Raw genomic sequence first — 25,922 nt, forward strand, 5'->3', positions numbered from 1 at the left:
TGCCTTTCATTAACCCAGTCTTAATATTTCTTGCAAGTACGACTGCATCCATAGTTAACATTTCTTGATACATTATTTTACAATGTAACAGCTTTGTTACATTAAACAACAGTTTAAGCTGTAAATGTTTCCTATTACTTTATATGCTGCCTTTATTGTTTTTACAAATATCTCAAAAATAGCATTTTTCCTATTTTCCTTCCCCACAGCAATAACTCTGTGAGATGGGGCTGAGTTGAGAGAGAGTGACTGGCCCAAGGTCAGCTGACTGACTTTCATAGCTAAGGTGGGATTTGGACTTAAGGTTTCCCAGTTTGGTGCCTTAACCGCTAGACCAAGTTGGCTTCTCTCCCTCCACACAAACAATGCCAAACTGCAAGGTAAACTTCCCCAGTCCCCCAGTTCACAACCTGTTTTCCTTCTTACCTTCTGGGAGGAGGGGGCTTTGTGGTATCCATAGCAGAACATCCAGATTCAGCCATAGTTTCATTCCATACAGCATTAACCTTGTGAACTCTCAGTCTTCCTCCTTCAGTTATATATTCAAAATGGACAGTATTTAATATTTTATCGTTATGTATATGTAGGGGGGTGGGTCCATACGTATGTTGTATGTAGTATGTTTAGGTATGTGTCCTGAGAGCGAGCAACTATATTTCATTTTTGATGTGGGCCGTTGTGCCCAGAGTAAAAAAAAAAAGACAATAAAGGTCATCTTATCTTTTTTTTTAAAAAAAAATCAGTTTATATACCGCCCTATTCCTGAAGGAAAGGGACGCGGTGGCTCAGTGGGTTAGGATGCTGACCCTGTCGATCAGAAGGTCGGCAGTTTGGCGGGTCAAATCCCAAGTGCCGCGTAACAGAGTGAGCGCCTGTTACTCGTCCCAGCTTCTGCCAACCTAGCAGTTCGAAAGCAGGTAAAAATGCAAGTAGAAAAATAGGGACCACTATGGTGGGAAGGTAACAGCGTTCCGTGCGCCTTTGGCGTCTAGTCATGCCGGCCACATGACCACGGAGATGTCCTCAGACAAGCGCTGGCTCTTCGGCTTTGAAACGGAGATGAGCACCGGCCCCTAGAGTCGGAAACGACTAGCACGCATGTGCGGGGGAAACTTTACCTTTACCTTATTCCTGAAGGACTCAGGGCGGTTTACAGGGCAGAATTTAAAAACAATACAATATAAAATTACCGTAAAATAAAATTAAATTAAATATATTCCCAAAAATCAAAATCACAATTTAAAATCATAAAAACCCCTCAGTCCAGGCCAGATAGCTCAAAGAGCCAGGTTTTTAGGTCCCGGCAAAACGAACGAAGGTCGGGGGCAGTCCGGAGTTCCGTTGACAGTTGATTCCATAGGGCAGGCACGCCCACAGAGAATGCCCTCCCCCTGGGGATCACCCGCCGTCAATCCTTGACTGACAGTACCCTGAGGAGGCCCTCCCTGTGGGAGCGCACAGGACGATGGGAAATTGACACTGGCAGCAGGTGCTCCCTCAGATAATCTGGGCCCATGCCATTTAGGGCTTTATAGGTCATCACCAGCACCTTGAATCTCACCCGGAGGGCAACTGGAAGCCAATGCAGCTCGCGGAGAAGAGGTGTTACATGGGAGTATCGGGAGACTCCCATCACAACTCGCGCGGCTGCATTCTGCACCAGCTGAAGCCTCCGAGTGGTCCTCAAGGGCAGCCCCATGTAGAGAGCATTGCAGTAGTCTAGCCGGGAGGTCACGAGCGCATGAGTGACTGTGCGTAGGGCATCTCGGTCCAGATAGGGCCCCAACTGGCGCACCAGGCGAACCTGGGCAAAAGCCCCTTATTCCCCAAAGGCTCTCAAAGATGCTTCAAATGTTTTAATTTCACAGTAAACTGCTCTGAAGGCTAGTGAACATTAAAAGGGCAAGTTGGAAAGTTTTCTTTCGCTCAGAAACAGATGTCGAGCTGTGTCAGCAGTGGGAGTGAAACAGAGAGGTCGGATCAATGAAAACCAGCCCTCGCTGAGATTTCTTATTCGAAAGCAAAGCCGTGTTGACATTGGAGGCCATTTATGTGCTTCACTTCTGAATAATTTAGGCACCAAGCGATGTCCATTCTGTTCCTCTGCGCTTTTAAAAGCACTTAGGATGTATCCATTTGGCCTCCTTCCAGAACATAGCTCTCCATACGTATCATTTGTTCCGCTTGAAGCTGGGTTTTCATCATTGTGGGAATTTGATCCTCTCTCAAATGGACTTACATGCCATCTCCAGAGCTTGCATACCAGAAAGAGTAATGTAGACCTTCTACAGATGCACTTAAGCAATTTTCAATTCTAGACATAATGGGTTTACCAGAATAGATGGTATCATTATAGGTATTATTTGATTTCCCACTGCATCGAAGACTTCCCTCTTTATTTTATTGAGAGCAGCTCCAAACGTTTTGCCTGCGAGACCGGCCTTGAAGGAGCCATCCAAATTTTCATTTAAATACCTTCTGCTGTCTCTGGTTGAAAAGAAAAGGAAGCAATGTAGCTGTGTATTATATGGTGAAGGAAAAGGGACGCGGTGGCTCAGTGGGTTGGGACGCTGAGCTTGTCGATCAGAAGGTCGGCAGTTTGGCGGGTCGAATCCCGAGTGCCGTGTAACAGAGTGAGCGCCTGTTACTCGTCCCAGCTTCTGCCAACCTAGCAGTTCGAAAGCACATAAAAATGCAAGTAGAAAAATAGGGACCAGTACGGTGGGAAGGTAACAGCGTTCCGTGCGCCTTTGGCGTCCAGTCATGCCGGCCACATGACCACGGAGACGTCCTCGGACAAGCACTGGCTCTTCGGTTTGGAAACGGAGATGAGCACCGGCCCCTAGAGTTGGAAACGACTAGCACATGTGCGGGGGAACCTTTACCTTTACCTTTAAAGAAGACAGGAGTTGTGCAAAGTAAATGCAATTTGAAAGAGGGATTTTTCAAATACAACTTTAAAAGGTAGAGGAGCATTCTGTTTTACATGCTAGCATCTCACATTTGCCCCATTTTACGACCTTTCTTGCCACTGTGGTTAAGTGAATCACTGCGGTTGATAAGTTAGTAACAAGGTTGTTAAGTGAATCTGGCTTCCCCCATTGACTTTGCTTGTCAGATAGGTGCAAAAGGTGAGCACGTGACCCTGGGACACAACAACAGTCATAAGTAAGAACCAGAACCTGGGGAGGCTGGAAAGGTCGTAACTGTGAAAAAATGGTCATAAGTTACTTTTTCAGTGGCATTATAACTTTGAATGGTCACTAAATGAACTGTTGTAAGTCGAGGACTGTACTGTATTGGATGCCAAGATGTGTTTTTTTAAGAAGAAATTGATTATTTCAGTTAATCCTTTGGGTGAACAAAAAACAATGGTAGTTCAAATGATATAGTCATATGCTCCATTCATGACAGGCATTATTTTATCCATATTGATTTTATTCTGGAAGATTTATTTGATTAATGGATGATCACATTCTTTTATTTACAGTGTATATCAGTGGTTTGGAAATTTAACAGAAAAACTGCAGAACAGATTATGTCTTTTTATTATTTCAAAACATTTTCTAAGAATACAAGATTAGTTGGATATCCCTTTTCCACATAATGATTAGAAAAGTCCTCAGCATACAACATTTCATTTCATTAAATGAAACATTTCATTTAATGACCTTTCAAAATTACAAAGGCACATGACCATTTTTCACACTTATGACTGCAACAAATGAAATGAAGCATGTCTAACCTGACTATAAAAGCAAAGCCAGTTTTGATTGATATAAGAGAGATAAATTCTTGTGGAATCCATTTTCTTTTTCTTTTTCCATTAAAAAAACACCCAAAGGGATATAAATACTATTGCTTCCCTCCCCGATTCAAAAGGGTGGGGTTCACATTTTACATTACACTACAGTTTACAACATCAGTGGTTTTCTGAATCAAAAACAGGATGGATATTACATATTTTCCATCATGGCTCCAATTCTTCAAAATACCTCATTTTGACCAGGAATTCAAAATAATAGCTGGGTGCTCAGAATATACTAAGCCCTCATATGGTTGGTTTGTTTTTTGGCTTGTGTAAATTTAACCAAAGTTGGATTATTCTCTAAAACTTGGCTATTCGAGCTTGCCGGCCTGGACTGAGGGTTTTGGGTTAAGATTTTAATTTTTAATTATTTGGGGGCTATTTAATTTTATTTTAACCTGTATATATTGTATTGTTTTAATTTGCCCTGTAAATCGCCCTGAGTCCCTCGGGAAAAGGGCGGTATGTATAAATAAATAAATAAATAAATAAATAAATAAATAAATAAATAAATAATCAATCACAAATGGTTTATTCTGACAGCATACCAACACTTTGCCCCCCTTCTGTTCAATTGTATCTGATTCTTGGAGAAGGACTGAACAAGTCCCTATAGTTTTATTGACAAAGTTTATCAGAAGTGGTTCACCACTGCCTCCTTCCTAGAGCTAAGGGACTGGCCCAAGGTCGCCCAGCTGGCTTTGTGTCCAAGGTAGGAGTAAAACTCATGGTCTCTCAGTGTCTAGCCTGAGGCCTTAACTACTACACTAAACCCTAAACCGGCTCTTACACCAAGATCTGTAAGGATTAGTACAGGTGGACCTCGACTTTCTGCAAATTTCTCTTGCTAAGTGAGGCAGTTGTTAAGTGAGTTTTGTCCTATTTTACGACTTTTCTTGCCACAGTTATTAAGCAAATCACTGCAGTTGTTAAGTTAGTAACACAGTTGTCAACAGCATCTGGCTTCTCCATCAACTTTGCTTGTCAGAAGGTCTCACAAGGGGATCACACGATCCCGGGATGCTGCAACTGTCATAACTACGAACCAGGTGCCAGGCATCTGAATTTTGATCATGTGACCGTAGGGAGATTGCAACAGTCATAAGTGTGAAAAATGGTCATAAGTCGCTTTTTTCTGTGCTGTTGTAACTTTGAAGGGTCACTAAAAAAAACTCTTCTAAGTTGAGGACCACCTTTGTCTTTCACACTGCTGGAAGCAAGTAAAAGTGGATTGTATTGCCTGTGTGTAAAATTCTATGTTCTTTAAGGTTTATGATATAGAACTTTTAAGAGATAACCAGGCCTAGGGCTTAGGTAGGAGCTGTGGCTGAATCAATACATTGGTTACGCTAATTTGTGATTGTTGAATTTGTTTTTACCTCTGCTGCTGTTTTTTGTCTACTGTTTTTTTATACTTCCTTTTTCTTTAATATCATTAGCTACCCAGAATCATGAATTTCAGGTAGGTAGAAAGGAAGAAAGGAAGGAAGGAATCACTGGAAATGTAAAAAATACATTCCTGTTGAGGGGATTTTATTATGCTTAAGGCTGATATTAATAATATTGATATTAGTAGTGATACCACATATATATGTATATTTGTTTATGTGCAAGCAGCTTTATAGATGCTTTATATTGGGAAATTAAGTTATATAAAAGCAAATATTTCATGCTTTAGGTACAGGTGATTGCTTACATGAAAAGAGCAAGGTAAGGGGTTACGGATGGAGCCTGGATTGCTTTGTATGAGTCACCATCTAGGAATTATTTTTCTGTACCTTTTGGTTCCTAGTACTGTTGGAAGAAAGGTCTTCATCGTGGTCCAATCCAAGCTGGGAATAAACATGGCAACTGCTTTGGGAAGAAGGTTGTAGTTTATGGGCGAGGAGAACCAGACAGGAAGATGGTCTGGCAGGAAAAAAAGGACTGAACACATGTAGGGAGTGGGTTTTTATACCCTCTGGAGCCTTTTGTTTGGAGCTGCTTCCTGTTCCTGTTTGAGGCCATTTCCTGTGTCATGTATTCTGAGCTGAGTCTGGGTTTGCCCTTCTGGTATTCTGATGGTGATGGGTTACTCCTATTATGTCCAAAGGTCATATCCTTTGGAACCAACTCCCCCTTGAGCTTCGGATGGCCCCGGACCTTCGGTCCTTCCGCCACGACCTCAAAACTTTTCTCTTCCATCAGGCTGACCTGGATTGATGATGGGTTTTTAAATATGTTTTAATTTTTAAATTTTTAACTGTGTAGTTAATTTATTTTTGGGCTGTTATTTAATTCTTTTTTAATTTTTGTACTGTTGTTTTTTATTGTTGTTAGCCGCCCTGAGTCCTTCGGGAGATAGGGCGGCATATAAGTCCCAAAAATAAATAAATAAATAAATAAATAAATAAATAAATAAATAAATAAATAAATAAATAAATAAATAAATAAATAAATAAATAAATAAATAAATATCCTGCTTCCCTGGGGCTGGGGTATGTAAATTTTAGGTGTCTTTGTCTTTTTAATCTCCCAGCTGGGGGCCTGCAACCTTCCTGGATTTACATCTGCATTGTACAGAACTGGTTTCTGCTTGGGGGAGAGAGACCTGGGGCTATCAAGAAAAACTGGGCATGCTTTCCTGCATCTTTAAGATCCTTTTGAAGAAATATATTTTTCTGCCCTTTTAATATTCCCTTCTCTGGGGGGCTGACTTCCCACAGTCACCAAGACCCAGATGTCTTTGTTCTGGAAAGGTATAAAAGGTGGAAGATATCTTTCCTTCATCTCTCTACCAGCCACAAAGAGAGATGTGGCCACCCAACTCTATTTTGATCAAAATTAAAGTGGTTTGCTTGTTGAAACCTCGACTCAAGAATTTCTTTGGCTTTTTTTAAATTCCTGAGTAAGGCTGGGGCAATTGTGAGGCCAAGTGTAAAACCTTACACTGTAATTATATGCATTTGCCTGAGAGCAGAGGGATTTCCGCATTGAAAGAAATATAAAACTTCATCTCTAACACTGCCAACCTAATGAGGGTGATAATGACGATGAGGCATTAGCTAATCTAATTATGGGTATGAGTCTAAATTGACTGCAAAAAAGCATATTCAGGGGAAACATTAAACGTGTAAACAAAGTTTGATGAAAAATGTAAAGGGTCCATTATTTCTTTTAACGAAGTATCGGGTTTCCCCTCTCCAAAGGATCTGAATTAGAAATTTGCACGAAAATTGTACGGCTTTTGGTTTAGGGCTGGAAAAAAAATAATCCGGGGTCACTTGGCATCTCTGCTGCCACCCACCGGTCGTTCGGATTTTGCAGCCCAGATCTGGCAATTTACTTTTAGGGTGGCAGTCGCAGCCTACGGCGCTTCCCATAATAATAACAATAATGTTTCCTATGAACGGCATCCACTTCCGCTGTGCGGAGACAGAAAACGGATCGCACAAAACTCCGGTAAGAGAGGCTAGCCTTGAAAAGCAACTCTATGGTTATCCTCCTGGGGCCGTGAGAACACTCTCTAGCCTGGCGTTTCCCCTCTCTGTGATCTTTTTCCCCCCCCTGGGTCTTTCATTGGTTCTGGGACAAGCGGGGAGAAGGGCAGACCGTTTACTCTCCGTCTTCCAGGGCTCGAATGGTCCAATCAAGAGAAGGAAGGCTTTTAAGCGGCAGCGAAGTGGACGAATGAAAACCCTTCCTGCCGAGAGAGGTGGGGCGTGTGCAGAAAGAGCGGTCGCCCTCCTTCGTTTTTAGGGTTGCTCGGAGGAGGAGGGGGGGGTGCAAGGAAGGTAATTTCCCCCTATCTCCTTTTTTTCTCTCCTGATTTTAGCTGAGATCTCCTTCACCGGCTTCCTGCAAGTTAAGTCGGGAAAGGGCTGCTGCGGCTTTAAGGCTTAAAGGGCCATGCCTCTTAAAAAAAGTTGGCTGCCCAATAAGGTGGGAGGAGGGGGGGAAAAAAAACAGGAATTGGGGGCATCGCCAAGATCGGGGAAAGGATTAATGCCAGGAAAGGAAAACGGCGAATCGGATCTATAAAGCGAAGCGGGGCAGGTTTCCACTCTGCAGGAGAATATTTCCTTTCTTTTTTTGCAGGATGGAACAAACTCAGTTACTGGAGTGGGACGGAGAAGGCGATTCTACTGATGGGTCTGATGCTGCAGGGGAGACCCCTAAACCGGTGGGGCGCTTGCATCTGCTGAGCAGCAAGTACGGCCCTGAGAAAGGTAAGGCCTTCTGGACCTGTGTTCTTCCTTGGAGCTACAGGTGACCTAGCGGCTAGACAAGTCCCAGATTCTCCAAAGCACCCCAAGGCAAGAGAAGAAACGATGGATGGAAACTAGTCAAGGAGATAGAAGCAACTTGGAATTAAGGAGAAACTTCCTAACAGCGAGAACAATTAAACAGTGAAACAGCTTTGCCTTCAGAAGTTGTTGGGTGCTTCATCACTGGAGGTTTTTAAGAGCAGCCACTTGTCTGTAACGGTATGGGCTCCTGCTTGAGCAGGGGTTTGGACTAGATGACCTCCAGGGTCCCTTCCAGCTCCATTCTGATTGATTGATCACTCCAGATTCATATTTACTGATATCATAGCGTATTTTTGCTATAGAGTGTGCTTCCTTCCTAAGCCACGGTCTATTAAAAAGACTGGTCATGTTTACAATATCAGTGTGTTCTGTGCATATTTGCTTGTTGCTATTTTGCATGAATGATGGGTTCTTAATATTCTCTCTGCTTGCTTCGCTTCCTGTAGATGTTTCATTTCCAGGCTACATAAGTTCATCAAGGTGTGGGGGAGTAGTTGTAGGCTGTTTACATGCGGTAGCTTGCCTTACCAGCCTTGATAGGGTATTTTTTCTTCCTTGATTGGATGGGGCATTTTTTGGGACAGCCCTGATGATGTTACCTAGTTTGGGTAATGAAACGTCTGCAAGAAAACAACCAAGCTAAGAGAGCACCAATGCTCCCTCATTTCAACCCTGAGCTACAAATATTCTCCTTTGTTGGGGACATTGTTTCTTCTTTAATTGGTCTTGTTTATCTGGAGCTGGTTCTTGCTTATCTGGCTGTTGGCTAATTAGCAGGTGAGAAAAACAGATGTGGGAATTAGGGCTCTTTGCTTCTGATCTCGAACCTCGATTGCTTCCTTTCTTGAAGGTCCTTCTTGAGAGAGAGTACAGATTTTGATGCATCTCTTAAATGGTTGAACCATGAAAGTAAGGGTTTCTGTGGAGAGGAACCAACTTAAAAGTCAAGAGGGCAGCCTCAACCAAATCAAAGCCCCGCCCCCCTGTTTATGTTCATTTGCAATGCGATTTTAAAAGGGGCAGCCCTTTGGTCACATTGTTGTGGCTGTCATCTTGATTTATTTTTTCTGACCCTCCTGCAATGGAAATAAAACAGATCACCTAAAGGAGATTTTTTTTTCTTCACGTGTATTCTCTTTCTCTCTCTCTAGATTTCTGGATCTACCCTGGCGAGAACACCATTGGTCGCTTGGAAAGCTGTCACGTCTGCTTGCCTGCCAATTCTGTTTCCAAAACACATGCGGTGATCGAGGTCCCCTCCTCCCGTGGGCCCCACCTTTTGTACGATCGGGGCAGCTTGAACAGGACCCGGCGCCAGCGGGCGGCCTTGATCCCACAGGTCCGCTACAGCCTCCAAGATGGGGACACCTTGGTTTTTGGAGATGTGGGATGCCAGTACTTCATCCTGGTCCCGGATACCGATTGTGACTCCCTGGAGGAATCCATGGCAGTGCCACCCACCCAGGAAAGAGTGGAGGCCAGTGCACTGGCCATTGAGGAAACACCTGCGCCGGGCAGGAGAATAGGCTTTGGGCAAGTTCTGGTCCAGGATTCTGACAAGGAAGAGGAAGGGGAGGAAGTGATCATTGGGACAGGAAGCGACCTGCACCAGACAGCAAGAGACGGTAAGGAATCAGTGTTCAGATTGGCAGCCTCAGGATCTGTACTGCAGGTATTCCTTGACTCACAACTCTTCATTTAATGGCTGGTCGAAGTTACAACAGCACTGAAAACAGCAACCTACAACCATTTTTCACACAACCATTGCAGCATCCCCAAGGTCACATGATCAAAATTCGGATGCTTGGTAATTGATATTTATGATGGTAACAGTGTCCTGGGGGTGTCCTGTGACCCCCCCTCTGCGACCTTCTGACTAGCAAAGTCAGTGGGGAAGCCAGATTCATTTAACAACCATGCCACTAACTTAACAACTGCAGAGATTTACTTAACAACTCTGGCAAGAAAGGTCGTAAAAATGGGCAAAACTCACTTAGCAACTGTATCGCTTAGCAACGGAAATTTTGGGGCTCAATTGTGTTCGTAAGTCGAGGATTACCTGTATTAAATTCCTCAACTGAAACAACCAGATCTTTGAATGCAAAGTTATGCTTTGATTCTTGGGAGAGCCAAAAAACAACCGAATGTAAGACTGACTGAGAAATCATCTTTGTGGGGGTCCAGGCGTTCATTTTGTCATTCTTCCCTGTAGAAAAAACACAAGAAAGTTCCTAATCTTTGTGAATTACATTTGAAAATTGAGTTGGAAAGGTTTCCCAGGAGGGTGGGGAATGTCCCAGGTCTTCATATCCTCTCTGTTTCACTTCTGTTCATGATTGAGAAAATCAATATAACGCAGACAGGAAGTTCTAGAGTTACAACCGGTCACTTAGCAACTATTTGAAGTTACAGTGGATTCTCAAAAAGGTACTTATGACCCGGTTCCACAGTCACAATGGTTGTCTCCCCCCCCCAATCACACAGCCATGTGATCACATTAAGGGTGTTTGGCAACCGACCCAAATTTATGGCTGTTAGCAATGTCACATGGTCACTTGGCTGATAATAATAATAATAAAAAAAATATAAATAAAGTTGGAAGGGCCTTGGAAGTTATCTAGTCCAACCCCTTGCAGGAAACCAACATGCAGGCACATGACTCCAGGTATGTGGGAGTGGCTGATGGAACTTCAAATTCAGGTCATAAGTATCCCCCAGGTAGGTCCATTGTAAATTCAACAGCAACAATAATAATGTTGGAAAGGACTTTGGAGGTCATCTAGTCCAACCCTCTGCTCAGGCAGGAAACCCTATACCATTTCAGACAAATGGCTGTCCATTCTCTTCTTAAAAACTTCCAGTGTTGGAGCAACCACAGCTTCTGGAGGCAGGTTGTTCCACTGGTTAATTGTTCTAACTGTCAGGAAGTTTCTCCTTAGTTCTAGGTTGCTTCTCTCCTTGATCAGTTTCCATCCGTTGCTTCTTGTCCTGCCCTCAGGTGCTTTGGAGAATGGCTTGACTCCCTCTTCTTTGTGGCGGCCCCTGAGATATTGGAACACTGCTATCATGTCACCTCTAGTCCTTCTCTTCGTTAAACTACACATACCCAATTCTTGTAATCGTTCCTTATATGTTTTAGCCTCCAGTCCCCTACAATTTATGATGTTGTTGCTGAAAACAAGTGTTTACTTCTGTTTCCAGAAAAAACCCACCTCGCAGCGAACAGTGGATTTGCTTTATGACCACACTGTTTGCTTAATGACTGCTACAAAAAAAGGTTGTAAAGTTGGGTCGGCCACATGTATTGATTTAGGGTATGGCAAAATAATGGGTCAGTCACATGATGACCTGCTTTACAACCATCGTGACTTAAGGCTGTAATTGCCAAGCTCAGTTACAGTCATAAGTCAAGGACTTGTATTTGAGAGATGGACAGCCACCATATACATTGATTTAAATTAATCTTTTAACCAGAGAAGATGCTGTTTAGACCAATTAATGTGCGTTTTCCCCAAAACATTAAGAAATATGTATAGGAAGGCAATTGATGTGGGATGAAATTTTCCTGTGGAAAATACTGGCATTTTTCCCCCTCCCACTGCCACTGCTTTAAACACCGTTAAAGTGAAAAGAATAGAAAATGCCTTAATGCTGATTTTTCTTATTTCCGTCTTTCTTCTTTATCAACAGAGTCTGGTTGCTCTAACCAAAATGGCTTAGGAGAAGGACAAACGAGTTTGGCTTCCTTCAGTGTCTTTTCTCCCTCGTCCACAGTGGTGCCTGAAAGGTAAGTCGTCATGTAGCAACTTCCTTGGGGATAAAATCTGGAGTATTTTTGCATTTTTGAAAGGCGTATAAGACAAGATTCATGCGTTATGTTAAATTATGATTTGTTACAACCATTATTTGTAGGGACTACATAGCAGTTGTTTGGGCTCATGGAACACACTACAACATAGAACCGGGTTCTTCAAACTTGGCCCTTTTGTGACTTTTTGGACTTCAACTCCCAGAATCCCTCAGCCAGGCATGCTAGCTGAGGAATTCTGGGAGTTGAAGTCCACAAGTCACAAAAGGGCCAAGTTTGAAGATCCCTGACATAGAATAATGGGTTGGAAGGATCCTTGGAGGTCTCCTAATCCAACCCGCTGCCTGATTGGGAGACACTCAACCATTCTGGACAAATGGTTGTCCAATCTTTTCTTGAAAAACCTCCACTGATGGAGCACCCACAATTTCTTGAGGCAAGCCATTTCACTTATTAACTGTTCTCACTGTCAGAAAATTTCTACTTAATACTATGCAGGCTTACCAGCCAAAGTGCTTTGATTGAGAGAATAGGCTAAATTTAAACCTGACAAGGCACATTATAACTTAGCATGTTGTGAACATGGTCTAGAGTCTATTGTAGGAAGAGTTAGATTAATCTGTGGAAGGATGAACCTCTCCATAGTTAATACATAATGGAATTGTTTGTTCAGGTTCATGCGTAGCATGTTTTTGATTAAGGCATGTAAGGGTGGGCAGTGGCTGGGTGTGACTCCCTGTGTGTTAATTTTCAAGAGACCATTTTGAGGAAAATGAATGGTTTAGAAATAAAAAATATAAAATAAATAAACAAGATGCCGGATAGGCGGATGGCCTGCTTCTGCTTCACACTGCATCCATTTTAGAAAAGAATTCTGTTTGAATTTTGATGAATGAATCATGACAGATAGTCCTCGACTTACAATCCTAATTGAGGCCACAATTTTAAACAGAAATCATGAGGTTGGTTGTTAAGTGAATGCCGTGGTCACTAAGCAAATCTGTTATTTACTAGAGGGTGGTTTTCTGGTGTTTTTTTTTTGCCAGAGATCAGAAATAAATGCTGGTTCAGAAAAAGAATGTCATAATTCATGGTTAACTAACTATGAAATGCTGCAAATGGCCCTAAACACGGTCACGTGACAGAAAAACTTTTTGAACCAAAATACTTCAAATGGGCTAACTGGCCAAATGTGTCCAAAGTCTGAGATTCATGTCTCCTGTTGATCTGAATTTTTTGCAAATTTTGTAAAACTTTGACATCGACACGATCATAAAGTAGTTTATGACTTAATACAAAATGACATACAACATTTCCTGTGCTGATGTTTGACTGTGCCATAGAGTTCAACATGGGCTCTTCTCAAGGCAGATACCTCTCTAAATATATCCTTGAATTTTTAAGAAAGTGTCAAATAGAAGGAGTCCTTGACTTACAACCATTCATTTAGTGATCATTCGAAGTTACAGTGGCACCGGAAAAATTGACTTAATGATCGTTTTTCACACTTACAACTATTTCAGCATCCTTATAGTGATGTAATCAAAATTTGGATGCTTGGCAACTGGTTCGTATTTATGAAGCTTGCCGTGTCCCGGGCTCATGTGGTCAGCTGCAACCTTCTGACGAGCAAAGTCAATGGGGAAGCCAGATTCACTTAACAACCCTGTTACTAACTTAACAACTGCAGTGATTCACTTAACAACTGTGGCAAGAAATATGGTAAAATGGGGCAAAACAACTGTCTTGCTTAGGAATGGGGATTTGGGGTTCAATTGTGGTCATAGGTTGAGGACTACCTGTACATTAGAATCTCTGCCATTGTGGAAGGCAGCCATTGGAGAATCTGGCAAGGAAATATCTCTTAAACCAGCGGCGTCAAACTGCCGGCCCACGGGCCGGACACGTCATCCGGAAGCCACACCCACCCCATTGCCGGCAACGGCGAAAAGGCTCCGATACGTTGCGCGACGTCACATGACATCACGAGTTTGACATGTCTGTCTCAAACCACGACCCAACGGGTCGTGGCGCTGTCTCGTAGGTCAATAATTTAATTTAATTTATTAGATTTATATACCGCCCTTTCCTGAAGGACTCAGGGTGGTTTACAGGGCGTGTAAAATCAAACCAATACAAAATACAAAAGTTAAAAACAATTAAAAAGATTAAATTATCCCTGAAAATAAAAACCCCAGTTAAAAATTCTCAGCCTGGGCCGCTCAAAGAGCCAAGTCTTCAGGTCCCGGCGGAATGAACGAAGGTCAGGGGCAGTCCTGAGCTCCACGGGCAGCTGGTTCCAGAGGGCAGGTGCACCCACAGAGAAGGCCCTCCCCCTGGGTGTTATCCGCCGGCAATCTTTTACCGGCGGCACCCTGAGAAGACCCTCCCTGTGTGAGCGCACTGGACGAAGGGAACTTGATGCTGGCAGCAGGTGTTCCCTCAAATATCCCGGACCCAAGCCATTCAATAAAAAGTATGGCTAACTAAATGATATTCAGTGTATAACTAAATAGAGGAAGAATCGAGATCCAGAGTGCTGAGTTAGCTATAGACTTTGCTGTTAGGAGTTGTGATGATGGCAGCCAATTTAGATGCTTTTAAAGAGGCTTGAGAAGGTTCATGGCTGTTTATAGCTTCCTGAACCAGAGGGAGCCGGTCTTTAATATAGTTGCTAGGTAGCAACAGCAGGAGGAAACTTTTGCCCTCCAGTCACGGCTTGTCAACATCCTTGGTGCAGCCAGTTGGTGTCCATCTTGCCAGGTAGCCAGACAGGAAACATGGCTAGATAAGCTTATTGTATTTTATTGTATTGGGGTGTGTCCGTGTGCGATGGGCTCAGCGATTAAAGTTGATTAAAGACACTGAGCTTGTCTATTCTTGTATGTTCCTATCAAGGTAGAGACAAAAGAATTGCCAATTTTTATCAAGGTAAGAAATACAGGAAGTCCTCGACTTAACCACAATTGAGCCAACATTTCTGTGGCTAAGCGAAACATTGGTTAAGTGAGTTTTGCCCCCTTTTACCACCTTTCTTGCCACAGCTGTTAAGTGGGTCACGGCAGTTGTTAGGTTCGTAACATGGTTGTTCAGTGAATCTGGCTTCCCCATTTGACTTTGCTTGTCAGAAGGGAGCAAGTGTTGATCACGTGACCCCGGGACGCTGCGACCGTCATAAATAGGAGTCAGTTGCCAAGATTCTGAATTTCGATCACACGACGATGGGGATGCTGCAACGGTTATAAGTGTGAAAAACGGTCGCGGGTCACTTTTTCCAGGGCCATTGTAATTTGGAACGGTCAACAAATAAATTGTTTCTAAGTCGAGGACTGAAAACCACAGAGCAGCTGGAAAATCATGAAAATCCTTCTGCATAGCCAGGAAACGGGATCTGTCACCGATGTGGAGCCTGAGCCCACAGCCAGATTCTCAAGGTCCATCAGGGTTGGGGCGAACCTAGTTCTAGAGCCCCAGGAGTCTTCAAACCTGGCAACTTTTAAGACTTGTAGAGTCCAACTCCCAGGCTGGCTGAGGAATTCTGGGAGTTGAACTCTACAAGACTTAAAATTGCCAGGTTTAGTTACCTTGCTCTAGAGCAGGGGTAGGCCAACTCGGCTCTTTTATGACTCGTGGACTTCAGCTCCCAGAATTCCTGAGCCAGCCATGCGGAGGGGAAAGGGAGAGGTTTCCTGAGCCATGCTGACTGAGGAATTCTGGGAGCTGAAGTCCACGAGTCATGAAAGAGCCAAGGTTGCCTACCCCTGCTCTAGAGGGATGATATTGCATTTTTAAAAGTCTGATTAATGTGAGTCAATAGTTGCTGTGATTATTGTATAAAAACAGAAATGTTTCACATCCAATAGATAAAATATTTATAGCCTATGCAGGCGACAGGTGGTATCTGAGGAAAGTAGATGCAGTTCATCATCGGCAGGACATCTTCCTTTTAGCATATGGAAATCATGATATCTTAGTCCCTATTAAAAACAAATTTATTTATTTATTTATTTATTTATTTAGTTTTCTATACCACCCTATTCCCGAGGGACTCAGGGCGGTTTACAGGGCAGCATATAAAAGACAATATAAAAACATAATATAAAATTAAAATGAATTAAATTAATTAAAGCCCAACAATTAAAACAATATTAAAAACCTAAAACCCCTTCAGTCCAGGCCAGATAGATCAAAAAGCCAGGTTTTCAGGTCCCGGCGAAATGAACGCAGATCGGGGGTGGTCCGGAGTTCCACAGGTAAATCATTCCAAAGGGCAGCCGCGCCCACAGAAAATGCCGTCCCTCTGGGGATCACCCGCCGGCACTCCCTAACCGGCGGCACCCTAAGGAGGGCCTCTCTATGGGAGCGCACAGGACGATGGGAAGTTGATGCTGGCAGCAGGTGCTCCCTAAGATAATCTGGACCCATGCCATGTAGGGCTTTATAGGTCATTACCAGCATGAAACACTCTTTTTTTTTAGAAAAAAAAGGAAAACTAGTTTGGATGTTTCTTTAATTGTTTAAAATATGGGATACCAGGCATTGTAGTCTACTCCCATCAAATGGATACGAGATTGAAAGGAGAGCTCAACAGGTTGTCCTTGACTTACGACCGTTCATTTAAAACCAGTTTGAAACCAGTTTGAAGTCAAACTTATGAGTGTTGCACCACCCCCACGGTCACGTGATCATGATTTAGGTGCTTGGCGACTGGCTCGCATTTATGACAGTTGCCGCTCCCTGCGGTCCCTGATTGCGACTTGTGACCTTTCCAGCCAGCTTCCAACAAACGAAGTCAGTGGGAGAGTCAGATTTGTTTAACGACTGACGAGGTTATCATAATGACTGCAACAAAAGTCGTAAAATTGGGAGTGGTCATGTGATACCTCTCTTAACGACCGCAATGCTTAGCGATAAAATTCCTGGTCCCAATTGTGGTTACAAGAGCCGTGGTGGCGCAGTGCTTAGGATGCAGTATTGCAGGCTAACTCTGCCGACTGTCAGGAGTTCGATCCTGACCCGCTCAAGGTTGACTCAGCCTTTCATCCTTCCGAAGTTGGTAAAATGAGGAGCCAGATTGTTGGGGGCAACATGCTGACTCTGTAAAACCGCTTAGAGAGGGCCGTGAAGCAGTGTGAAGCGGTAGAGAAGCTTTAAGTGCTATTGCTATAAGTTGAAGACTACCTGTATTTTCCTAATTGGGAGAATAGTTTCTAGATAGCAATGTACAAAACTCCAGTTACCGAGAGCTTAAATTGTTCTGTTTCCTTTTTGTTTCCCAAGTGATGATGAAAGCGGAGACTTTTCAGCCATTGGCCCACCCTGCCCTGCTCTGCGTCTTTCCTTTGAGAGCCAGGATGCTGAACGGGGCCCCCCAGAGAACGGTGATGGTCCTTCTTCCAACAGAGGAGACTCCGGAGAGCCCGCAGCTGAAGAGGAGGGAGCTTCTAGAGAACGTGGCCTGGTGGAAGGCTTTCATTTGGACAGCGATACAGATGCAGAGGACGAAAACCAAACGGGCCGCATCTCCGAAGCGCCAGCATCATTGGACCCATCGAAAAGGGATAGGGACCTAGAGGTGGACCCTGAGCCTGATCTGAATGAGTCTTCAGTGGTGGCTCCGGGGATCCATTGTCCCCAAACCTCAGTTGAGCTGGGCAGTGACACAGATGCGGAAGAGACCGTAGAGAGTCCAGCTGTCTTCAGGTTACAGCTCCCCTCCACTTCTCTGGAAAAAGAAGAGGAGGAGACCGACGTGGAAGCCGAAGTGGAAAGTCCACGTGTCACTGGTCCAGGGAAACATGAGCCTGTTTCCCCAAAAGAGGACGACTGCCAGCAGCTGGAAGACCGTGTCCGACTTGGTGGGGAAAAGGAGGATGACACAGGTGTGGAGGAGGCTCTGGATAATCCAGAAAGCGGTGTGAGTGCCCTGCCTCCCACTGCCCGTGAAGATGACACAGATGACGAAGACTCCTCCGTCAAGGGTGAGGCTCCAGGCAGGACCAAGAGCCACGAAGTCGGTGGAGACAGTGACGGGGATGATACCAAGGAGGAAGTGATTAAACCGCGGCTGGAGAATTCAGAAGATACTTGTCCTCAGAGGACCTGTTCTTCAGGCGGTCAGGAGAACAGCACAGACAGGGAAGAGATCCCCCTCAAGAGGATTGTGCCAGATGACCGTCGTGTGGGTGAGGGACAGGGTGACGTGGTTGGGCTGACAAAAAATTCTAGCGTAGAACCTGAGTTGAGTCACGAAGTTGGGGACACGTCTCCTAGGGACTTTGATCGGAAGGAGCCCTTGCCAAACCCCGGGCATCACCACCTGCCCCTACTCTCCCTAGGTAGTGATACAGATGGGGAAGACGAGGCAGGTAATCCGGATGCGGAATCGGAGGAGAACCCGCAAGCCTCCAGTGTGGGGTCCAGCAAAGGAGGTAGAGTGAGCCATTTGGGGGATCCAGATATCGGATCTGAGGAAAAACCTACATCTCTACGAGACGAGGACAGCGATACCGACGCGGATGTGATACCCGCGGGTCATGATAAAGCCACAGCTCAAGACAGTGACACGGATATGGAGGACGTTGCTGCGCCTTTACTAAGAAAACCCCTTGAAGAGAAAGGCGGGCAGTCAGTAATCCCAGGGAGACCTGAGGCAGGAGAAGAGGAGTTGGCTTCTCCTGCATTGGGAGTCGGCGTGTCCCTCAAACCTTGCGAAGACAGTGAAGATACAGACGCAGAGAGAGAGGACTCCTATTCGGCAGACGAGAGCAACACCGATGGTAAGGAGAAAGGAGAAAAGAGAGAGAGAGAAATTTCAAGTATTGTTGTCTCCTTATTTCTGTGGAGAGTCCCAATCCTCCAGGTCACGGTTGTCCCAAAGTTGCTTTTTCCAAAAGGCAACTGGACTTGTTGTTTCCCCCCCCCCCCTTGAAAACGGTTCACTTCTCTTCCAAGAAGCTTCTTCGGTTCTGACAAACCAGGGATCAAGCCAGGAAAGTTCTGGCAAGCTGAAGAAGTTTCTTGGATGAGAAATGAAACGTTTTATTTATTTATTTTTATTTATTTTAATTCCATTTGTATCCCGCCCTTCTCCGAAGACTCAGGGCGGCTTACAAGCTTAGCAGTAGCCTTCATTCTATGTATATATGCCTGCTTATTATGGCTTTCACACACACCCCAAGCGGCATTATTACAAAGTCAGCTTAATTGCCCCCAACAATCTGGGTCCTCATTTTACCTACCTGGAAAGGATGGAAGGCTGAGTCAACCTTGAGCCTGGTGGGATGCCAACCTGCACTAATTGCAGGCAGCTGGTGTTACTTAAGGAGGCATTAGCCCACTGCTCCACCAAGGCTGTTTTAAAGGAAAACAAAACGAAACAAGTAGGCCCAGTTGCCTTTTGGGAAAAAAACCATCTTTGGGACAGCAGTTGGCTACTTCCACCCCCCCCTCCTAATCTTGTAATTTCATTCGGCAAGGTGTATAAATTCCACTACTCTAATAGTACAGTTTAGTCGAAATGGGACAACGTGCCATAACAAATTATGTACAGTGGTACCTTGGGATTCGTCATAAATTGATTCTAGGAGGCGCGCTGAGTACCAAACAGATTTTTCCCATAAGGAATAATTTCGTGAGTCAGAAGGCAGCTGACACCGACAACTTCTGTCTTGCGCATCGAGTACCCAACAAACGATGAGTACCGGGACAAAATGTTTGTGTCAAAATGTGCTGAGCACCAAATCTGACGAGTTTCAAAGCAGCTGAGTACCAAGGTTCTACTGTAATCTGAATTCAGATTATACAATGAGTTCTTTCGTGATTTAAAATTAGCTTTAAACAGAAAGAAAGGGGGAGGGGGGCCCAGCGGAAATAATTTAAAACTTACATTGCGCATGAAACAACTTTTAGAAAGATAATGGCCAGATAATTTCCCTCTGCTGAACAGAGTCTCGTTCAAAGGCTGGTAGGTTCTAGAGATATTTTTAGAGACGTTGCTTCTTTTCTGGTACTGTCTAATACAGGGGTGTCAAACTCAATTTCATTGAGGGCCTCATCAGCATTGTGGTTGCCCTCAGGGGGCCGGGTGGGTATGGCCAGGGTGGGTGTGGCCTACTGGGTGGGCGTGGCTAGAGTGCGTATGGCCTACTGGGTGGGCGTGGCCAGCTCTACATCGTTGGCATCAAGGGTGCCTATGGGGGCCTGGGCAGGAGTGGGACAGATCTGGGGGTCTCTGGCAGAAGGAGGGTCGCTGGGCCAGGGCCAAGGCAGTGGGGGCCGTTCCCTCACTGTATCCAGGATGGCTTCACGGGCCGCATGAAACCACTTCACGGGCCGGATCTGGCCCCCGGGCCTTGTGTTTGACATGTCTGGTCTAATATGTAGGAAATGCTGTTTGGGTTATTTATCCCTCTTTACTCGGGACTAAGCTCAAGATGTACACCATACATTTCTTTCCACACTTTTCTCTTCTTTCAGATGAGGTTGATGTGTCCTTGCAGGCCACACAGTGTTACCTGCCAACTGAAACCACGTCACCTAGAGCTGACAAAGCTGGAGGTATCACAGCTACAGGTAAGAAACATTGCTGAACTTCTGGCTCACCTGGAAGAGAAAAGACCTAGTGGGATAAAAGCCAGGAAGTTTGGCTCCAGGGTTCAGTGGCAGAAGAAGTAATTAGGGCACGGCAGAGCAGGAGCTGTAGGTTAAGGCCCTGTGCGCATTATGGGTTGCTTATGTAGGATTTGCGATCCCGAAGCAAAGCCTCATCTATTATCAGTGGAGCAGAATGGGCAGTAATCACAGTGGTAATCACTGAACGTGCCTTCAGTGACAAAAGAGAAGATTAAACAGGAGGCAGTTGACAGGGAGAGAAGTGTAAACACCTGGAAATGGGTTGAGGACGAGAGAGATGGGTCATTGGTTACGACGGCTTCAGGAAGCCCTCTGAATTTTTGATGGACCTGAATTAATAGTGGGAAAGAGTTATTAGGCCCCTAGTTAAGGATTTCATACAGACTTTGGGGGCGGATAAGGAGGGAAGCTAGATGCCAGCCTAGCTCTGGCCCTGCCTCCATCCACCAAGGCTCTATTCGTATTCCTAAATGGTAGTTTGGAAACAATCACCAGTGACGCTGATGACGTTACCTATTTGGGTGATGAAAGGTCTGCAAGGAAACCACCAAACTCAGGGAGCATCAAGGACCCTATTACAATCGCTGGCATTTCTGGAATGCCCGGGGAGCATTTTGAATGGCAGTTGATAAATCATGGTTAGAATTGGAAGTTCAGTTAGAAAAGGATCAGTGACTCCTACGTTCTTTATTTGAGTTTTCTTAAAAGGGATGTGGGCTATTTCCTTCCTGTCTGTGATTCTGGAATACACCCGGTTGGCCGATGCATGACACACAGTTCTAGATTAGGTGGGCCCGTAATCCTGATCCTCCAGAACGATTCTTCCTTTGCCATGTCGTATTACGATAATGGATTTTTCCCCCCTTCTATTCTCTTTAAGTATCAGATTCCGATTACGCTCTAGAAGAGGAGCCCACTCAGGCATTTGACTTCAGTTCACCTTTTCTACCCGCCAAATGTCAACTCAGGAACGGTGAGTCTTTTTTCCAACAAGAGGAGATTTTTCCCAATTTGTTGTCCAGGGCTAACCCAGATGACAGGGTCAAAAGGGGGGATATACATTCTTTTAGGTTGCACTACTTGCATTGAATTTGGTCCACGATCTATTTTTTAAAATCAGTTTCATCTCTTTTGCACTTTGCTCTAAATCTCTCATTTGCTTATCTTCTTTTCATTGATTCTACCTGAAAATTCCTTAATAATTATTTAGGATCTGATCTCATTTTCTCAAGATCACGTTACAGGTAGTCCTCAGTTTACGACCACAGCTGAGCCAAATTTTTCTGTTGCTAAGAGAAGACAGTTATTAAGTGAATTTTGCTCTGTTTTATCACCTCTCTTGCCACAGTTGTTAAGTTGAATCATTGCAGGTGTTAAATAGTAGCGGTTGTTTAAGTGCATCTGGCTTCCCCATTCACTTTGCTTGTCAGAAGGCCGCAAAAGGAGATCGATCACATGATCCCGGGACACTGCAGCTGTCATAAAATATGAGTCAGTCGCCAAGCATCTCAATTTTGATCACTTGAGTATGGGGATGCTGCAAAGGTCGTAACTGTGAAAAACGGTCATAATTCACTTTTTTCAGTGCTTTTGTATAACTTTGAACAGTCACTAAATGAGCTGTTGTAAGTTGAGGGCTACCTATATTTTAAAGCAGAGGTCTCCAACCTTTTGGGCACCAGGGACCGGTTACGTGGAAAGAGGTTTTTCCACAGACAGGAGGGGGTGTGGTTTTGTGTATTGCCTGCATCCCACGGATGGGGCTTTGCTTCTTTGTGCGGCCCGGTTGCTGGCATGCCGTGGCCTGGTACCGGTCCATGGACCGGGGGTTGGGGAACCCTGTTCTAAAGGAGTTACATCTGACAGCCCTTTTGTAGAAAGGAAATGCCTCAGAGTGGGGGAGAAAGTGTTTGTCTTTATAGCATATGGCAGTGGTGACATTGGTTCACACCCCATCCTCTGTTTAGAACAGACATGTCAAACACAAGGCCCGGGGGCCAGATCCGGCCTGTGAAGTGGTTTCATTTGGCCCCCGAAGCCATCCTGGAAACAGTGAAGGAACGGTCCCCGCTGCCTTGGCCCTGGCCCAGAGACCCTCCTTCTGCCAGAGACTCCCAGATCTGTCCCACTCCTGCCCAGGCCCCCATAGGCACCCTTGATGCCAATGATGTAGAGCTGGCCATGCCCACCCAGTAGGCCATACACACTCCAGCTGTGCCCACCCAGTAGGCCACACCCACCCTGGCCATACCCACCCGGCCCCCCGAGGGCAACCACAATGCTGATGTGGCCCTCAGTGAAATTGAGTTTGACACCCCTGGTTTAGAATACTCTTTTTAAAAAGGTCTTTGCCTAGTGGAATTTTTCTGAGTTTTCTTACAAAGCAATCTGGGCAAAGAAGAAAAGATTGGGTTGGCAGGGCGTCATGGATATTCAGAAATATAATTAAGAGAAAAGATAACCTTTATTGTCATTTCTTTTTACTGCGGGCACAACAGCCCACATCAAAAATGAAATTTAGATTCTGTAAGTAAAGAATGGTATTTACTTTATTTAAAGGATTTAAAGCCTTGTTCCTTAATTAAGAAACTTCTGTCTGAGGTTCACATAGGTTGGTTTATGTTTCTGCTAATACAGGTAGTCTTTGACTTATGAATGTAATGAAATCTGGGATTCCCGCTGTAGGTCATGATGGGCATAAGTCAAAGCACCACATGACCAGATCCAGTTTTATGACTTTATTTTGTAGTGGCCATTAATCCAAAGCCACAGTCATTAAATGAACGTGGCGGTCATTAATACGAATTAATGTGTTCCTATGGGTGCTTTTCTAGGGATGCGGTGGCTCAGTGGGTTAGGACACTGAGCTTGTCGATCAGAAGGTCGGCAGTTTGGCGGATCAAATCCCGAGTGCCGCGTAACAGAGTGAGTGCCTTTTACTCGTCCCAGCTTCTGCCAACCTAGCAGTTCAAAAGCACGTAAAAATGCAAGTAGAAAAATAGGGACCACTACGGTGGGAAGATAACAGTGTTCCATGTGCCTTTGGCATCTAGTCATGCCGGCCACATGACCACGGAGACATCCTTGGACAAGCGCTGGCTCTTCGGCTTTGAAACGGAGATGAGCACCGGCCCCTAGAGTTGGAAACGACTAGCACGCATGTGCAGGGGAACCTTTACCTTTATGGGTGCTTTTTGCGGAAACCAACCAAAAAGGCTGAAACTGGCAAAAAAATAAATAAATAGTAAATTGTGGTCATGTGATTGGAATAGTGCAACTGGCTGTAAAGGTGAGCCAGTTACCAAGTGCCCGAAATGCAGTCATGTGACTGAGGGTATGTGCTGCTGTTGGAACTTGATTGTAATTAGTTTTTTTTGGGGGGGGGGTGTTCCATCATAACGGCGAACGGTTGCTAAGCAAGGACTACCTGTATTTTGAAAAGATGTGACACAATAGGGTCGGCAAGGGTAAACGAAATTTAGAAACAATTCACCAATTCTGCATATGTTAAACAATAGTTCTTATAAATGATCTCATCTCCCAACTTCCTTTGGGCAGAGTGCCCAATCGTGAGGGAAGCCGGGAATTGTAGTTCAGCAATAGCTGGGGAGGCCAGCTGTGGCTTACATCTGCATCAAGAATGGCCTTGAGATCCCAGTTTCCTGAAGCTCACACTTGATCTGCCTCTTGTCACTTGAGGTAGAGAGTGACTGGACAGCAGAACTGTCAAGGAGAAGGGAAATGATTGCTTAGGACAGGGGTAGGCCACCTTGGCTCTTTTATGACTCGTGGACTTCAACTCCCAGAATTCCTGAGCCAGCACGGCTCAGCTTGGAAACCTCTCCCTTTCCCCTCAGCATGGCTGGCTGAGGAATTCTGGGAGCTGAAGTCCACGAGTCATAAAAGAGCCAAGGTTGCCTACCCCTGGCTTAGGACCATTTAAATTGTAGCTGGACTCCTTCTAATAGACGGGGAGGGGAGTGATTCCAACTTGGTATGATAAACAGGAAGATCCTTGTAGAGCTTAAAGATTTCCTTCACCTGATTCCCCTCTAAATAAATACATGGATTCTGGTCCCCATCCTTTCAGCAAAGATTGCTACTGGCCAATTTCTGGCCTTTTGCACACAAAAAATGCAGATAGGAATACATTAATTTGTATTAACGACCGCCACATTCACTTAACGACTATGCGGTTGAGTTAAAGAGCGCTACCAAATAAAGTAAAATCAGATCCGGTCATGTGGTGCTTTGACTTACGATCATCACGACTTACAGTGGAAATTCCAGATGCCATTACATTGGCGATCAAGGCAATTGTCGCCCAGAATATCTGGAAGGACATTAGGCAGGGAAGGCTTGCTTGGCCCTAAGAACAAACGAAGACAATTATTCTCCACTCGTTGTCCTCCTAGTAACCAGCTTGCCTTTGAAAGACAACAGTTCTGACCAAGAAGATGATCTGCTGGAAGCCACCCAGCCATATTGTCAGGAGCCCCAGCAAGTCTTAGCAGAGTTTTGCGAAGCCTTGGCTGACAAAAAGAAGCTGGACCCGGAATGGCTTGTCCGGAACCAACCCGAAGAGGAGAAGTGTTTTGAGCAGGTGCCTCAACCTGATTTCCCGGCTTCAACTTCTCCGAGAGAAGAGACCACCCCCAGTCTTCCAGGAGAAAAACCTCTGCCTCAGGCTGTGGAGTTGCCCCCTCCGCAGTCCTCCTTGCAGACAGCAGGGGGCGCCTCTGAAGAGGAAACCCAGCCTCTCTGCTCTCTGCAAATTCCCCTTGTGGCCAGCGAGGGGTCCTTGACTCCACAGGAAGAGAAGAGGGTGGTGGTCCCAGAAGGCGGAAGCTCTTCAGAGGTGATGCTCAGACAGAGTGAGGCAAGTGAGTGGCAGCGCATGAAAAATGGTTTTAGGGGGGAATGAATGGATTATGGTTCTGTGATGGGCATTGCTGAAACGCATCGTGGGGGCCATCTTTGATCAGCCCGTTTGATTTTTTTTTCTTTTTCTTACAAATATAAATTTTTCATGGTTCAGCTCTGAATGAGAGGTGAAGAGGCTCCCATCAACCAGAGCAGTGTTTCTCAACCGTGACAGCTTTGGTGAAGGTGGCTGGACTTCAATTCCCAGAATTCCCCTGGTTCTTGGAATTCTGGGAATTGAAGTCCACACTTCTTCAATTCGCCACGTTCAAGAAAGACTGAGCCAGAGGCGGCAATTTACATTTAGGGTGATATCAAGGGGTTGTGTTGCAGATGGCAAAAGCTCCAAATTATGTAATTTATGGAAATTTAATTTGTTTTTGTTGTTGTTGTTGTTTTTTAAATTTCTATGGCCTCCCAACTCAGCCAAGTGATTTTGGGCGGCTTGCGAGTCTTAAAA

The 25,922-nt window shown here is 44.8% G+C and overlaps 1 protein-coding gene across 4 annotated transcripts in view; it reads left to right on the plus strand.

The window, feature by feature from the left end:
* Positions 1-7,530: 7,530 nt before the first annotated feature.
* MDC1 (mediator of DNA damage checkpoint 1) overlaps positions 7,531-25,922 on the plus strand; it is a 29,514-nt gene continuing 11,122 nt past the window's right edge. For 3 of the 4 annotated variants that reach the window (XR_014491777.1, XR_014491778.1, XM_083356835.1), the window contains exons 1-8: positions 7,531-7,581; positions 7,886-8,016; positions 9,249-9,722; positions 11,788-11,884; positions 17,186-18,684; positions 20,384-20,479; positions 21,420-21,512; positions 24,955-25,422. Coding sequence is in view for 2 of the 4 variants with exons in the window: in XM_083356835.1 (XP_083212961.1) it covers positions 7,887-8,016; positions 9,249-9,722; positions 11,788-11,884; positions 17,186-18,684; positions 20,384-20,479; positions 21,420-21,512; positions 24,955-25,422 (2,857 nt within the window). In the remaining 2 variants the exon portion in view is untranslated. The remainder of the gene's footprint in view (positions 7,582-7,885; positions 8,017-9,248; positions 9,723-11,787; positions 11,885-17,185; positions 18,685-20,383; positions 20,480-21,419; positions 21,513-24,954; positions 25,423-25,922) is intronic. The other variant, XM_083356836.1, reaches the window with a different exon arrangement.

The sequence above is a fragment of the Vipera ursinii genome (genome assembly GCF_947247035.1).
Source record: "Vipera ursinii genome assembly, chromosome: 2".
NCBI classification, from domain to species: domain Eukaryota; kingdom Metazoa; phylum Chordata; class Lepidosauria; order Squamata; family Viperidae; genus Vipera; species Vipera ursinii.